Source organism: Hyperolius riggenbachi, chromosome 6 (genome assembly GCF_040937935.1).
Source record: "Hyperolius riggenbachi isolate aHypRig1 chromosome 6, aHypRig1.pri, whole genome shotgun sequence".
Lineage (NCBI taxonomy): Eukaryota > Metazoa > Chordata > Amphibia > Anura > Hyperoliidae > Hyperolius > Hyperolius riggenbachi.
Window position 1 is genome coordinate 73,806,718 of NC_090651.1, and position 17,967 is coordinate 73,824,684.

The window sequence follows — 17,967 nt, forward strand, 5'->3', positions numbered from 1 at the left end:
AGGTGACATGCTGCGACTCCGCACTGTGCTGGAAGCCATACAAAGAAACATTCACTCCTCCTCCCTAATATTCAAACTGGCGCAAGATGCATTCAAGATCGCCACTCCAGCCGACAACAGCTCTGACACCACCCTGCTGAACGTGGCCTTGGAACTGGGCTTGCAGGTGAGGTTTGCCTTCCACAGGAAATAGTTTTCTCTCCAGCTCACAGGTCATGTGAGAAGCCAGTCTATGGGAAATGTAACGATTGGCTCTTCTTTCTGCCGCAGGTCATGAGAATGACTCTCAGCACACTGAACTGGAGACGCAGAGAGATGGTGCGCTGGCTGGTCACCTGTGCCACAGAAGTCGGTGCGTAGCATTCATTGCATTTAACACAACGCTGTTTTTTTTCTTTGTGTGACAAAGGGGTTTGTGTATACAACAAAAGCCAAGCAAATGAAGGGTTAACATCATGAGAGAATTGTGTGTATTGCTCAGCAGCGTCCACTTCATCACTGATCACAGAGCTCAGTCCTGCATGGGACATCTTGTAGTCCTCCGCACAAGCAGTAATGCACTGAGCACAGCTCAATAAGGAGAGACAACTTTTTCCATTTTGCCTGTTTGATGTGGAAAACCACGTCACATTTGGGATGTGCTTTAAAGGACAGCTGAAGTAGGTGGTGTATGGAGGCTGCCATATTTATTTTATTTTAAGCAATACCAAAAACATACAAATAAGTGAATTGGCTCCCCCTAAAAAAATTGGCCCTAGACTACAGTACCTACACTACATAATATAGACATATGGCAATGGTAGGGATTAGATTGTGAGCTCCTTTGAGGGACAGTTAGTGGCAAGATATATATATATATATATACACATTGTACAGCGCTGCGTAATATGTCGGCGCTATATAAATACTAAATAATAATTAATAATAATAATACCAGTTGCCTGCTTATCCTACTGACCCTCTGCCTCTACTTTTAGCCATAGACCCTGAACAAGCATGCAGCAGTATATCCCTCTCATTTCAGTTGTGGTTTAAAGTAAAGATTTTCTCTTGTGTTTTCCCTTTCTATCATACCTCCATTGCCCCCCTCCCTCGCCTTTATGCACAGGTGTCCTGGGCAGCCGTGCTGCATGCCAGGAATGCGGGATGTAAGCTAGGAGATGTGATTCCCATTCATTTGATTACATCTGTTACTACATTGATGAAATACATCTCGTTGATGGGAGGCATTTACTTGCCAGATTAGTTGAGTGTTATCTGAAAAATAATTTTTACATCTGGCGTAAAACAGTCGGTTATCTGTGAAGATTAGGACTCCTCCAGAGTGATGCCTGTACTGATACGGTAGTGTGGTAACCAGGGCTGTGGAGTCGGAGTCGTGGAGTCGGGCAATTTTTAATAGTGCAATAGTGCTGCACAGGTGTAGTATGCTCCTGGCAGCGGAGTGTGTGCATGCGCACTACGCCTGACTGGCTCAAGTACCTGGACTCATAGCAGAAGATCCAGGTAGTGGAGGAGGACAACGAGGGACTGATTATCCTGAAGGTGGCTGGAGGAAGCCCCAGGTATGTATAAAACTTTAATTTCATCTGTCTCAGGTTTACTTTGTTACACAGTAGTACTATACTCTACATATGCACTCCCCACAGAGCTGCAGGGGATCCACTGAGAATGTTGTGCACATTGAACACAGAGATGTTGTCTGTTTACAATCTCCTCATTCCCCTGCAGAGTACCTGCACACCACTCTTACATGTACCCACACTTACATTGCCTAGGGCCTGATCCATGTACAGATTGTGCATGAAGATTGTGTAATAGAGGAAGAATCTCCTCATTCCCCTGCAGAGTACCTGCACATCATTCTTACATGTACCCACACTTACATTGCCTAGGGCCTGATAGATGTTGTTTGTTCCGGTTTGTACCTTTTACAAGTACTCTTACCAAGGACTAGTTTTAGTCTAAAGGGAATAAATATAGTAGTCTACATATCCTTCTCACTTCAGTTGTCTTGTAAAATTCCTAAGCGTTGGCAGTTAAGAGACGAATTTCATGTTACATACTTTTAATCAACAAAATTGTAATATGCAAATTAGAGGAGTCGGAGTCGTGGAATCCTAAACTGAGGAGTCGGAGTCGGTGGATTTTTGGACCAACTCCACAGCCCTGGTGGTAACCACGCTAACACGTGTCACTGTTGCTAGTCGCCCTAGATTTCTGGGATATTTGTTCTAATCTTATCATGGATATACTTGGGATAAACGTTACTCAGATCCTCAGATGGCCTTTTTTGTAAAAGTACGTCTAGACTAACTTAATAAACTGGCCAGAACTTTAATCGCTAAACTCTGGAAAGGCTTATTGCCTACAAGGCCAGATACAGTCAGCACAGCATTGCATTTATAGCCTGAGAGAGATTATGTGTACTCTAATGACCCAGTGAATGTGCAGCAATGTGGGACCCTGCGTTTTGTCTACTGATTCACTGATAGGAGCACAGCATGGAGAAGGAAGGGAATCTTTACTTTGTATCTTATAAGGTTTTTTTTATATTATTATTTTACTTTGAGCAGTAAATGCTGTTATGCTTGCAAGTGCAGGGACCACCTCCCAGTGTTGCCTGTTTCTGTGTATTTTATCAGATGAACAGTTACTAGCATTGGTAATGTTTTTAAACTACAACTACACATCAATTGTATATATTAGTACTTGTGGCTGATGTGTCAGCTTGTTAATATTACAGAGCCAAACTAATCCAGCATACATACAGACTGTTTGGATTGATCCTAGTCAGTGCATGACATGGATTAATGTGGCTCTAAGGAGTATGACTTCAAACCCCCAGTTACAGATTGCCCAGCAAGCTCATGGTGAACCAGAACTGAGTGTGTAAGGGCCTGAAATAGACCAAAAAGCCTCCTTACTTTTTTATTTTTTTAATCTTTTAGTTATTACAGTTATGATTCACTTTAGGAATTCAAAATATTGATTTCCCTATTTGAGTCATTGAAAACAGCTGTTGCTTTCCAGATGACCCCTGTGTATTATGACCATTGCATTGTCTCTTGTCTTTTTTAAAATGAGAAAGTCTTTTTGTAAAAAAAAATAATAATTCAGAAATCATATTGGCTGTTTACATTGAAACCAGCAAAGTGACCGTTTCTCTCTAGAAACTAGGGTGAGGAGTGCACAAAGGCAATGAGCAGCCCACTAAGAAAGTGAGGCCAGCACTGAGTAGCTGTAGGAAGTGCAGCGTCTGTTCTGAGTGTTTGCATGTCACACCACTTCAGCAAAATTGATTGCATACTAGGGAGAGTATGCAGAAAAAAAATCACTTTTCATTCCTTCAGGACTAATGTACAGCTTACTCCATTCTGTTTCCATTAATCATGTTAAATCACTGTTTAAATGTGTATTCAGCGTTTCACAAGCCAGTGTTGGGGTCTCCATTTGAAAAGCAATAAAGCAGCTGCTCTTGACTATTTCATGTAGTGACATGAGGCTTGGCTTACAGTATTTCCTATGGATTCTGCTTTCCAGTCCTTCTGTTGACATTTTTCCATAGACTGAAATCTAAGCTTTAGCCAAAGTGACATTCCAGAAAGTTGCATTATGTCTGGGTGGACTGGCTGCAGTACTGAATTATATTGCCAGGTGGCGCTGCTGGTGAAATCCAGGTTAATGTCACTCGTTTAGTTCCCTGCAGGACGTAAATGAAAGAAAATAGACAGGTGGGAATGGACCCTATCTGAAAATTAATAGTCTTTTACACAAGCCCCTCTTGTAGCTAATGCGTATAGTGGTTGTTCATTATGAACACAACCTTTACAACTTATTTATATATAAGGGTAAATAATAGTTGTGTAAAAGGGGTGGTGTAGTGGATAGCACTCTGGTCTTACAGTTTGGAGTGGAACAATCTGCTGGGAATCTAATGGGGAAAATCGCTGCCTATATGGACTTTAGGTTAATTTCAGGGCTGTGGAGTAGATACAAAAATCATTAGACTCCTCTGTTTATGAAACCACCGACTCCAGGTATCCAAAATTGCTCCAACTCCTCGACTCAGACTTCTTAGTGTAATACTTACCAGGGCTGTGAAGTTGGTACAAAAATCATCCGACTCCTCAGTTTATGAACCCCCGAATCCACAGCTCTGGTTAATTAATTCAGGTTAGGTGATTGGGGAGATGCACCAAAAAATGCTGATGACAACACTGACCTGAAATAGAGAGTATCAGTTATTGTGTTACCAAGGGATTTTGGGTAAGCTAGTGGTTTCTGGGCAAAACTAGTACTGCAAAATCTTTTAAATCGCTATGTATAGTGAATGAAAAGTGATTTTCCTATACTTATAACCTTGAATAGCGATTGCTAGCAAAATTATACTGGCAGAGCAACTGATTCGGCCAAATGGCAATCACTTCAGTGGGCTGGAAGTAAAGGGGGGTGGGGTGTGTGTGTGTGTGTGTGGGGGGGGGGGGATTAACTATTTTGATAATGAAAAAAATCCATCAACTTTGCAATATAGCGATGATGGTGGCCAGCAGTGCACATGCCCACAGAGAGGGTTCAGCGTGCCACCTCCCGCATGGGTGCCAAAGTTTAACCACCGATGTCCTAGTTCAGTGATGGCTAACCTTAGCACTCCAGCTGTGGAGGAACTACAAGTCCCATGAGGCATTGCAATACTCTGATAGCTCTAAGCAAGTCTAAGGAAGTTAAAGCGGACCTGAACTCACAACTTCCTCTCTGCTCTAAAAGAAATGCAAAAGCGTAATAACTTTTAAAGGAACACTATCAAAGTTTACCTTTTTTTCTAAACACCTTAAATAGGCAGGAGGGCATTTCTGATTACTTGTGTTATGTTGTGACAGTGTTAATTAAAGAGAAAAAATATCCTTCCCCTTATCCGATCTCTAGAGAGCTAGGGTGTTGGGTCTTGTGTGTCGGACCACGGGGCTGCTAGAAAAATGTGTAATGCTGTCATTTCCTATGCGCCGTCCTGCTTGTATAAACAAAGCACACGCTATGCTGACAGGAGTGTTGTGGGCGACACTTTAGAGTGTCTCTAAAGACATACTGGGTGCATTTCTCTCTGTTTTTTTTTCTGTCCTGTGCAATAGTTCAGGTCTACTTTAAACATTATTGGATGAAACATTTGGATTTGTTTATAGAACAGGATATGTAGATGTTTACAATTTTGGTCAAGGTAAAGCTATGATAATCCTTTGTACCCCTCCAGTTTCTCGCAGAATCTAGCAATCACCTAATGATGCTGTGTATTTGTTCAGAGATGTATATTGACAGTTGTCTTTCTTTTTTCACCCCATTTCCCAGGAGTGCGCGCTCTTGTCAGTATCCTACAAAGCTGGTACACACTCTTCACCCCAACAGAAGCCACCAGCATCGTCGCTGCTGCTGCCACATCTCACAGTACGGTACTCAGACTGAACCTGGACTACGCCCAGCGGGAGGAGCTGGCTAGCTGTGCACGGACTTTGGCTCTGCAGTGTGCCATGAAAGACCCACAAAACTGTGCCCTGTCAGCGCTCACCTTGTGCGAGAAAGATCATACGGCCTTTGAGACCGCCTATCAGATCGCTGTGGATGCTGCTTCCGGAGGGATGACCTACTCCCAGCTTTTTACCATCGCCCGCTACATGGAGCACAGAGGCTATCCATTGCGTGCTTTCAAACTCTGCTCCCTGGCAATGAGCCACCTTAACCTGGCATACAATCAGGACACACACCCCGCCATTAATGACGTCCTATGGGCCTGCTCTCTCAGCCACTCATTAGGCAAGAATGAGCTGGCAGCATTAGTGCCACTAGTGGTGAAAAGTGTGCACTGCGCTACTGTACTGTCAGACATCCTCAGGCGATGCACGCTCACCGCTCCAGGTTTAGCTGGCATTCCTGGTAGGAGGAACTCTGGTAAACTTATGTCAACAGACAAGCCCCCTCTGCGCCAGCTGCTAGATGCGGCGGTCGGTGCCTACATTAACACCACCCACTCCCGCCTCACGCACATCAGCCCTCGACACTATGGAGAGTTTATAGAGTTCCTCAGTAAAGCCAGAGAGACCTTTTTACTCGGACAGGACGGGCTGCTGCAGTTCGCACAGTTCATAGATAACTTAAAACAAATTTACAAAGGAAAGAAGAAGCTGATGATGTTGGTGAGGGAGCGGTTTGGCTGAGGCTGGCCTTCCGCTATGGTTCATCCATGATTCTTACCGTGGCCCCAATAACTGAAGGGCTTAGCCAGGACTATGCCTGCAGGAGCTTTCCATTATGCCTGCCAAACATTTCATGTCGTTCCTGGGGGAGGCACGTGTCAAATCCTACCCCTTTATCCACACACAGCCAGGCAGGGCTGCTGGGACAACGGCCATATTATCCGGTCCCAACATTCAGTATCAGTTCGGCATCATTTGCTGATCTCTCCTCCATGGGGTAAACTGTTGTCTGCATATAAGGTGCTGTCTGTTCCGTGACATCGAAGTCTGGAGTTTATAATACCGGCAGACCGGACCTCACTGGACAGAAATCACCACTTCCTGTTTGACAAAGCTCACTATAGAAAAAAAACTGCCCAAATCTAGGCAATGGGGTCAACCTATGAGGCAGGATTTGCAAACACTGGTATTTTGATTGGTGATCTAAGCTTAATTCAGAGATGGTCAAAGCTCTGTCACTGTTAATTTAGATATGGGGAGCACTGATATAAGGTACACATTCTGCCCCTCAGCAGAGCTCCCCTCCCCTTCTCCTCCACCTGTCCATCTTTACTGTGCCGGCAAAACAGCTGGTAAATCGGGAATCCTCTGCCTAACCAAAGGCTTAGACAGCTTGCCTCCCCTTTCCCCCATCTTCATGCAACTGCAAGTTGACTGAATTTCCCCATCTGTCTGCTGTGTAGCTCAACTGTTTCATAAACTATAACATGGCAGTATTAAGACGAGTCTGGGATGTGCCAGAGACTGACCAGACAAACTGCCCTGCAGACCACAGAGAAGGCCAGTCTTTGTGGTATAGCAACAAGGGGACAGGACATCTTTTCTGTTTGTCAGAAAGCAGGTTCCTTTAAAGGCCATTATGACCTTGAAAGCAGGGACCTGTCAGGTTTCACAACCTTTATAAGCTGATAATGCCGTTCAAGAGCAGGTACCACACAAGATACCTGCAGCTACCTCCTCATACTCCATATCCTTTTCCATTGTGCCCAAGAAGACCCTCCCCCTAATGCTTGGAGCACACTGAATGAAGGCCCTGACATGTCACCAAACCACCTCCTTTCCTGTCCACAACCCCAACAGCAACAAAAGCGCCATTACTAGCAACTGAATTGTGAGTAACAGGAAGGGGTGGAGCTGGGCTCCATACAATTTACATTGGAGATTGATGGATGGATGGGGGGGGGGTGCTCTCTGTACACATGGAGAAGGATTTGGAATATACTGGGTACTTTAAGATGGAGATGATGTGCATATAACATGGTTTATTTAAAGGGCACAGCAGCATTGCATTTTCTTACCTGGTGCTTTGGCAAACCTGGCTCTAGAGCTTGTCCATCCCTGCCTTAATCCATTATCATCTACTATACAATTCTAATCCTCTGATCAATGGGGACTGGCATTTTGCAGCCATGTATATCGTGGCCTTACCCTCTGCCATGCTGACACTTTCACCTACTGTGGCACATCTGGCATTTCACCTCCACAGAAGGTCATTGAGCTGGAGGCGGTGTGGCCTGTATAGCCTGTGCTCCCCACCTGCCCTGCCAGAAGCAGGAGGCATACTGTACATACAGTACAATCCCTGCACCCAATGTGGAAAGGAAATGGAAGGAGTAAATTCATGGCATGACAAAGGAAAATCTATCTGGTATATCTTGCTATATCTCTTCCCTGCACAGCTGCAGTGGTACATCCTTCATGTGTGGCTGCTGGGGGAATCTATCACAAAATTCCTTAATTGTGACCCTCATTACAGAGCTGGTCAGTGAGATGAAAATCACTTCCAATAACTTCCTGTTGATTTTGATTGGGCCAGTTTGAAGCTCCAGGCAATTTACATGAAATTTGTATGCAAGTTGAAATGATTGGCATCTCTGATCCTCACTTGCAGGCTGGTTGCTATTTTTAACCAGCCCAGGCTGGGAGGCATTAGAACCATCGTCTGGTTTTCATTTGCTCTGTTCTCTTTGTGGAGATGTCTTGTCACTTATGTCCCCAGTGATGTCACAGGAATAGAGGCATCCCTCAAACAGGAACACTGCTCTAAGAGACTGTATTGCCCCTTCCACATATAACCCAAAACTACAAGTAAAAATAGTTGGCGTTAGATTTCAAAGTGGAACTTCAGACTGCAGCAAAACCTCTAATGCGGAAGGACAGTCAATGCTTTGACCTCCCTTCCTTTTCTATACACAACAGAACAGGCTGGTCATTGTCATTACAACTCAAAGTGATCAGGATTATTTCAGGCAACAGAAATGTCAAATGTGTATGTAGCAGGTCCTGTGCACTGTGGTGCTGAATACATGCAGCTGTGGTCTCCTCTTCTGCCACTGCTCTGCTTGCTGTATATTAGAGTGAATGCAAAGAGGGCCCCACATAGACTACAGGAGTCATGTGAACTGAGTGTGAAAAACCAAAGCAGGTCATTATAGTGCAGGCTTTTACCTGCACTGCACCTAACCTAAGCGCCACTATAGATATAATATTATGTCTGTGGCCGCAGAGCAAGGTAATTCGGGTTCCAGATCCCAAATTACTTCTCACTATGACTCGTAGCGGGAATAGTAATCAATGCTGCCCAGAATTTGTGTGGCAGCTGATTGAGCTGTCATTCGGTTTATCCTGCTCCAAAGTGACTGGGCAGCGAGAATCCACGTACGTGTGGAAACCATTGTAGGATCCATACATTAAGGTAACTGTTAGACTGCAGCTGATGAATGGACATGACTTGTGAAAATTGCCCAGGTGTAGATTTCAAGAAACTGGCTGTGTCAAAAAAATAAGATTTGAAAATATTTAATGTAGATGTGCCTGGGGTGCCCATGGCCAGGAGAGATGGAATCTCCTGCAGCCCTGATGGATTTTTAGATTATTTTTTTTATGGCCAGTTTGGTGAAAACTATCACCAGTGTTGTGCCTGTTTGACTGCAGTGCATGGCAGTGACCACCAGAGGCACCAGTCTTCATAGCAAGTGCTATAGGACCACTCCGTACAAATTCTGATCATTGTTGTTGCTGCCATACCACCCATTTGCTTTATCTCTCAGGTACTATGCCACTTATTTCAGTTTTCTTCACCTCATTTATAACTGGAAATGGTGAATTTACATTCCCATCATTTAATTTCTTATTAGAACGCAGCATAAGAAATGAGACTCCTCCCAAAACAGGAGTTATGTGGATGCAAGACTCTAACCTGAAGATCTCACCGTCACATGCGGGGATAAATAGGAGGGCAGTGGGTTCATTATTGAGTAGTATCAACTGGAATTAGAAGCCATGCTAGCAAATGAAAGCCACTAGCTGATGATCATTAGCTAGCAGCTGATTAAAGGGGAACTGAAGTAAGAGGAGGTATACGGATGCTGCCATATTTATTTCCTTTTAATCAATACCAGTTGCCTGGCAGCCCCGCTGGTCTATTTCTCTGCAGTAGTGTCTGAATAACACCAGAAACAAGCATGCAGCTAGTCTTGTCAGATCTGACTTTAAAGTCTGAAACACCTGATCTGCTGCATGCTTGTTCAGGGGCTGTGGCTAATAGTATTAGAGGCAGAGGATCAGCAGGGCTGCCAGGCAACTGGTATTGCTTAAAAGGAAATAAACATGGCAGCCTCCATATACCGTACCTCTCTCTTCAGTTCCCCTTTAATAAACACAGCTCCCAAGTAACTGAGCAAGTACTTATGGCTTTTATTTGCTAGCAGAACTTCCCCTTCTTGGATCATTGGAGTTTGTTAGGAGAATTTTCTGCTCTCATCTACTTAGTACATCCATCAGGCCTGTGACGGACAGAACCGTCAAAAGGATCACACAGAGCAATAAACCAGCTTTTAATTCTTCCCTATCCCATTTTATCAATGCCTGCTTCCTCACTGGACAGAGTTCCCTTCACTTCCTGTCACACACAGAAAGTGATGGTAAATCCTAGCAGAAATAAAACTGACCAACTTCTGACCCTTCACTAAACTGAGAATAGAAAATTGCCTTAAAGGAAACCTGAAGTGAAAATATACTGGTGAGATAAACCATTTTATCTGTAGTCCTAAGCTTAAATAGAATTTCCCTGGATCCCCAATGTCAAAAATCATCTTTAAAGTTTTGACTACCTCAGGTGAATGTTAAGCCTCCCACTCAGACAAATCTTGAAGTGTTTTTTACTCAGCCTCACAGGAGTTTTATGACCTATAATTACTTATTAGTGAGAGTTATGCAGTTCCCAACTACAGAGAAACCCATTTAGAGCCGTGGAAGATTGGAACTAAGCATACACATTTATCTCATCATGTTATGTCACTTCAGATAGCCCTTTAAGCCCATTTCAAGGCACAAATCTAAATTTAATATAACGTCATAGCTCAATAGTCTGTTCCTAAATGTTGCCTTTTGAAACCAGGTATATCCAGCTAACTGCTTCAAACTGTACGGAGAGGCATATGGTGGCTTCCATTTTGTATTTCCTTTCTAATATTTTCCAGTTACCTGGGTGCTCTGCTGATCTCTATGGCTTCAGTTGTGCCTGAAACAGGCATATGGCCAGCAGTCAGACTTTAGTCAAAGAAACTGGTGTGCAAACATCTTCTGGATCTGTGGTTTAGAATGCCAGGACAGCCAGGCAATGTACGTTGTTTAATTGGAAATAAGTCTGGTAGCCTCTGTATTCCTTACTCTACAGGGTTGCTTTAAAACCCCATGACTTGAAGCAATAGAGCTAAAGGCATTAATATCAGGTTCTGAATTAGGCTCCTGCTTGCCTTAGGGGTCTCCTGGTGTTTGGGGGGGTGGGGGGGTGGAGCTTCCAGGAGGCGGAGCACAGACTGAACTATGAGATGGCTGCAGCTTTAGCAGTCTGTGCTACAGGAAATGGTACTTGAGAAGGTACTCAAGGGTTTAGTCGCACCATTAGGCAGAATGGGAGCAGAGCACAGTGGGGTGCATTGTTCAGTATTGCTTCCTATGTGATTCATTTGACATTGGTTAATGATGGTGGTTAAAACAAATGCTTCCTAGGGTTTGGAAAACATTTTTGCCAATTTCCACTGACATGATTGGATAATTGAAGATAACCTGTTTTCTTGTCCTCTAATATTGTATCCCAGTGAATTATAAGACTTGTACGATCATTGTTGAGTGTCTGTTTTCTCCCTTACAGCCAGGGTCATCCTAGCGACTGCTCTACCAGGCTGGCTGCTGTGTACTTACTAGTCTGACATGTCACTCCTAATGCAGAATCCATTCCAGCTCATAGCTGTTTAAAGATATCTCTGTGAATCTGGCGGTTTTTTTTCCAGCTGTATCACTTCATTTGTGGGGAGACCTAATTCCCAGTATGTCCTGACAGCCAGAAGATGCTGGGACTTGTAGTTCCAAAACTGATGTGTGCTAGCTCCTCCCACTTAGCTGATCATGTGATCTCCTTGGCCCCAACCATACAGAGAGCCTTGTCCCTCCTCATCGCTGAACAGACTGCAATGCAAACTCAGGGAACACTTCAGACAAGTCCAAAAGTGACCATAAAGCATTTATCTACCTGTAAATAGGATAATATATACGGATGACAAGATGTAAAGTCCTAATTATTTATGACGGTTCTGTCCTGCGGCACAGGGCGACAGTATACTTGAACACTCGGCTCGGGGTGGTGCTTTAAGTGCTTTCTCAGGGGGGAGGAGGGAGACTTGTCTGGGGATCATGTGGTGAAGTGAGAATCATTGAGTAGGTCCCCCCTACTAATTGTACATAACAAGACTGTGCCATGGGCCAGGGCCCGCTGCAAATCATCTCCTTACAGTATGTCGCAATGTGGATTTTGCAATAAATAGTTGGGGGAGACCACGACTCCATGCAGCGCTCCTGACTGTGTCCTGTGACCCCAATAATAGATGCCACTTGTGAAATCACATAAAAGGGGACTCCAGTCAGTATATTAATCCTCGGACACTGTGCAGATGTGACGGTGATCTGTAAGCTACAGCCGTATATACACACTGAAAGCAGATTCACAGTCCTAACAAAGATTCAATCCTACATTTTAAAAAGAGTGACAGTTAATTACATATACTACATAGAAGGAAATTGTTCTTTCACAAATTGTGGTGCAGTCGGGTAGGGGGAGGGACAGCAAGACAGAAGGTGGTGGAACACTAATTACATCTATGCACTTATTAAAGCAGGGGATATCGTTCAGCAGGTGTTTATGAAATGTGGGAGGCGCAATTGCTGCCTGTTGCAACTGCTTGCCTGACTGTGCTGATCCTCTGCCTCTAATACATTCTGAATCACTGAGTATGCAGATCATGTGTGTCTGACCCCAGTGGTTGCTTGCTTAGGCTTAGTTTACACTGAAAGTTTTTGAAAGGCCTGAAGATCATTAAGCACTTGTGCGTATTTATCAGGAATCATTAGATGACTGAACCTGCACCTGTTTGGCTGTGGCTTATTGAGTTTTCTGTCTCCATGCACATCACGCTGCATTTCCCGGGACGTACGTCAAACGTAACGCTCAGGGCTAGTTCACACTGGGGGATTTTTCAGCAATTTGCTTATCACTGGCTATCAGCAAAATGCAGCTGCTAATGCAACTCAATGGTAGTGTTCACCAGTGATTAACGATTTGCTAACGGTGCATGCAGCATTTTTGGAGCAATTGCATTTCAATATTATAGAATCACAGAACGCAGTCACTCCTAAATCGCTTTCCTGTACAGTGAAAACAGCTTTTTGCTGATTGCTACCAAAGCGCCCAGTGTGAACTAGCCCTCGTGTGTACATTGCAATGGGCATTTCACACCACAGACCTTAAAATGCATTTATATGTGTTTACTTGGCCTCGTAGGTGTGAAACTAGTAAAACCAAAAGAGCAGTTTGACAGCTAGACAACACTGCTAAATGTTGGGGGGGGTTGAGAGCTCACTGCCAGATCAAAATTGATGTACATTAACAGCTGGGATTTTGGAAACTCACATGTAGTAAGTCAGGCCTCTCTTTTCTGGTACAAACCTTAATATCTGTGGCACTTTCAACCTCATTTAATAAGAAGTAACCAGAGTACTATCAATGTACTGCTACGCACACCTGATCCAATGTTTACTAGTTTCTGACCAAAGGGTACATGGGAGGGGCAGGGGGTTGCATAAGGAACTATGGGCCCCCTCAAGCAATCTATACACAATTGCTATGGAGCATGAAAAGCTTCCAAGGACAGCTACAATGTCAATCAGGGGGAGGGGAACAGTTAATCACCACTATTCATAAAAGATTTTTACCTACACAGCACCAATACCGAGCTAATGTAGCTGTTGCAGGAGAGCCCCTAATAGGCCCCACTGGTCCATTGTCTCCAGCGTGGTTTTAACCTCTGCAGTCAGGCTGCTGCAGTGCATGGCAGGATACTTGGATGAAACTAATCAGTGCCAGGGAGGGTATTTTCTAAGTCCTATCCTCTTAGTGTACATACATTTTATGTATTGGTCTGCCTGATGCAAAGCAATTTTGTTTTGTTACACAATGACAAAGTGCTTGAAGGGGAGTTGGGAGATATGATTAATTTTAGGATTTAAACAAAAAATTTGAGTTTTTAAATACTGAAGATTTATCCTTTTCAGATCCAGCTTCCCAGCTTAGATGAGGCAGCCATACACTGACGCAGAGTCTACATTCCCTCCCACTAGAGCATAGGTGTTGAACTCCAGTCTTCATGGGCCAGATCCATGCCAGTGTTTAGAATGGAGAAATGAGTTCTACTTGATACCTTTCCTGACTCAGCCCCCATCAATTCATTTGAACTGGCCCAAAATGTGTGAGGACCTCGGCCCTTGAGGAATGGAGTTTGACATCCCTGCACTAAAGCTTCTGCTGCCATCAGTGCAGCCACAGCTGAGACAGGAAGTGGGGTAATGATGGATCCTGTAAACTACACATGGCACAAATAACAACCAGTAATTCTCTAAATATCTTAAAGCTAAACTTGAGACATTCTAAAAAAAAAAAAAAAAAGTTACCTTGGTAGTAAGAAGCTTCTAGAATAGATGACCCAGAGGCTTCCTGGCTCCTCTTACAGCCCACCATTACCTCTCAGCTTATTAAACTTTAACCAGTCTAGTAAGTTTCTTCTGGCTGTAGACAAGCACATCTTGACTGGAACGAGGTGCTTGTGCACAGAAAAACAAGTTGAGATGCACTTCTCCATGGCCAGAGATGGACCTTCATAAGAGCGCATGGAAGATGCCTGCTCAAAGCACCAGTCAGGGACCTTAATTCTTCTCCACTGTCTGCCAGCATTAAAGATTAGATGTAGGCAACAATTATTTATGTTGCCCCCTTATATTGAAAATACTCTTTGTTTTGTTTTTAAACCGCCTTACCCTGTAGAGAAACTGGCACTTACAATTTGGTGAAATAAGAGGAAAGCATTACTTCAAATGGTTTATCACTGTAGCCATGGTGGGCCAGCAAGCACCTCTGGCCAACTTCCTATCTGCGTATGGTCTGCTGAGCAAGGCCTGCACATGGGGGTCTACAGATACCATCTGTATAGAGAATGCAGAGCAAGGCCTATGGCTATCATCTGTATAGAGACAGCAGAGCAAGGAATGCACATTGGGGGTCTGTATTAGGTCTTTAGGTATTTTAAAGCAGGCCATACACACATCGATTTTCTCGATTCCTTGCAGATTTGATCACTAGAATCCATCGCCCAATGCTTTATAAATCTTAATTCTGATTACATTGGGGGCCAGGCAGGAACAGTGGGAGACAGCCCATAGCATTTCTTGCATGGAGCAGTGCAACACTGAGGTTTGATCAATTTTCAATAGATTGCCTGCTGAAATCTATAGAAAATAAGATTTACTACTGTATAGTAGGAATTGATCCCTCTCTGAACAGATGACGATTGGTTTTGTCATATCGGGTGGCAATCTGAGTGTATGGCCAATTTCAACATGGAGAAATCATTGCAATTTCCTGTTTGTAACAGGTTCACTTTAAAACTCCCCTTAACCACTCGCACCCTTTTTCTCATCTCGATTGCTGAAAGTGAGCTTAAATTTACAGGAAAAATTGTGTGGGATATTTGTTTTCTTTCAAGTAATGCAGATAACACCAAAAAGCAGACAGATACAGTATATTTTTCCCGTGTATTTGACAAACTTTTCTTTGGATCGGAGTCCTCCTTTAAGTGACCTGTATGGGAAAGGTTATCAGCATCTGTTTATATATAAAGGTGGTCTATGTAACGGGATTAAGAAAGCCTGTGAGGTGTAGCAATAACTATGGTGTCGCAGGGGGCGGGGCCCAAACCATACAACGTCCTGTGAACTCCCTCGCACCAGATTCTCCTCTCTACCCTTTATTTATTATTTATCCGCCTTGTGCTACTTGTGAGTCACCCCCTTCCTCTACACACGTTTATTCTGGTGCAGGTCAGACAGCCGAGCGACCCCACAGCATACAGGGGGGCGGCGACTGTTTGCTGACAGCGACCAAATGTCTCATTCTTTCACCTCACTCTTCCCTCAGTATTCCTCACCACAGATGTATCTGTCTTATTTTTATCAGTTTAATTTGTATGCTCTTTTTGTTATATTTGTGCAACCTTTTAATGTTTGTTAATATTAATAAGAAATTGAACCCTATTTATGTATTGCTGAAACCATTTTATATGAATTGTGTTGAAAATTTCAGTGCTTTTTTATGAATAAATTGTGGATCACAGAACATATCTGTTAATCTTTGCATTGCTTTCTTACCAAACTGGCTTCAAGGACCACTCCAGTGAAATAAGTAAGCAGTTAAAACCTGACAGAACTGACGGGTTTTGGACTAGTCCATCTCATGGGGGATTCACAGAGTTTTCTTTGATTCAAAAACATTTCCTGACCAGCAGTTGCTAAGTCTAACGGACAAAAACAGTGTACAAGTGAGTAGGGAGGCTGGATGACATCTTAGTGTTTTGGCAGTTAAACTGCCTTGCAGGAAATGCTTCTGAAAACAAAATCTTGACAATCCCCCCCCATGAGTAGATTGACTATTCCAAAACCTGTTGGTTCTGTCAGATTTTAACTGCTTATTTTCCATGGAGTGGGCCTTTCAGCAGCCTCAGATCGTTTTTATGACTTTAAGCAGCCCAACTGAATTGATTCACGTTCTAAGCCCAAATTCTTCCACGAGACTCAATAGTCCTTGTGCAGGTAGGGGGCAGTGCAGCCATCCTCCACAACAGTGTTTCTCAACATCTCATTAATATGTACCCCTTTTAAAACCCTGTACTCACCAAGTACCCCCTGGCATAGTAAATATTATCACAAGTACCCCTTGACAAATATATATTTAATCGTAGTACATGATAATTGGTTTGAAACAATTTCCAAGCATTTACTATTGCTTTTAATTAACTAAAATACTAATTTAGTGTTGTTTAAATAAGATTAATCATTTTCTAAAACTCTAAATTTGTTATTCTTGGTTAAGTATATGAACCCTGAGTACCCCCTGGAACCATCAGAAGTACCCCCTGGGGTACACGTACCACACGTTGAGAACCTCTGCTCCACAACACACCCTGCCTGTCCACAGTCCTGGATAAAGTGGAGTGATATGACTTGCACCACATCACCCAACAGAGGCAGCAGAGGCCAGCCCTGCACATGAGAGAATTAGAGCACGTTCACACTGGCGTCTGCCCCGCATTTACCACCAGAGTATGGGACTCTGTGTTAAACGCTTCCATTCAAGTGAACGGGAGCATTTGTACTGGGCTTTTAAGTGAACGCTGCGTTCTGATCCCGACTTTCCACGATGGTGAAGGTGACCCTGGACGCTACATGTAGCGTCCTGGGGCGATTAACGCCGACTGCAACTGAAACTCTACTGCTGCAGTAGAGGGGAGGCTGGAAGGTGAGTATAGAGCCTTTGCATACATCACTGGACAACAAAATGGAAAGCACCAAACAGCTTGTCAAGCTACAACCACACAAACTGATTAAAACAGAACTGAAGAACGTAATAGGGAAATCCACACAGCCTGCTTCTCATGCTGATTGGATGCGACAGGGATGCAGGTGGGTCTTTCAGTGTATCAAAGCAGAGGAAGCGGAAAATTCTGACAATCACTTTAGATGTGCATATTTATATTGTAGCACACAGAAGAGCTCCCCCTGGTGGCTGCAGCAATCTAAAGGGATGACAGGCTGCATTGGACAAAACAACCTCTGAGTCAGACACACAGCTAGCTACCTGCCTGCTCCATGCTGGTAAGTGACACTTACCGAGCAGGGCTCAGTGAATTGAGGCATGTTTGTTCGATAAATTACCTAACTTCTGCCTCATGGGGGAAAACTTTGGTGAAATGGGGGGGGGGGAGGGGGGGGGAGTGAGTGTGAAATACCACATGAGGTATTTTACCGTCCAAAATGCATGTACCAAACTGCTTATTGTGAATGGAGGCCATTGAGACAGTTCACATTTTAGACTTTCAATGAGTCTGGCAATTTACTAATTTTATACACAGCAAGATGAATTAGCAGCGCATCCAAAACCCGGCTGCATCTGAATGACTTAACAGCAAGGTTGGCAGAGCCTCTCGTCCAAAATGTTTTGCATGTAAACTGTTTTGGAAGCCAACATCTTACATTAGAGTAAGGGCTAGTTCACACTTGCTTTAAAAACGTATCCGTAACTACGTTTTTTGTCCCGGACAAAAAACTGAGCCACGCATAC

General features: G+C 43.7%; 1 protein-coding gene across 2 annotated transcripts in view; it reads left to right on the forward strand.

The window, feature by feature from the left end:
- The window catches only part of ZSWIM5 (zinc finger SWIM-type containing 5), a 143,821-nt gene extending 127,853 nt beyond the window's left edge, over positions 1-15,968 (forward strand). For both annotated transcript variants that reach the window (XM_068239513.1, XM_068239514.1), the window contains exons 12-14: positions 3-166; positions 271-352; positions 5,344-15,968. In XM_068239513.1, coding sequence (XP_068095614.1) covers positions 3-166; positions 271-352; positions 5,344-6,206 — 1,109 coding nt within the window. In that variant the 3' untranslated portion in view covers positions 6,207-15,968. The remainder of the gene's footprint in view (positions 1-2; positions 167-270; positions 353-5,343) is intronic.
- Positions 15,969-17,967: the final 1,999 nt, after the last annotated feature.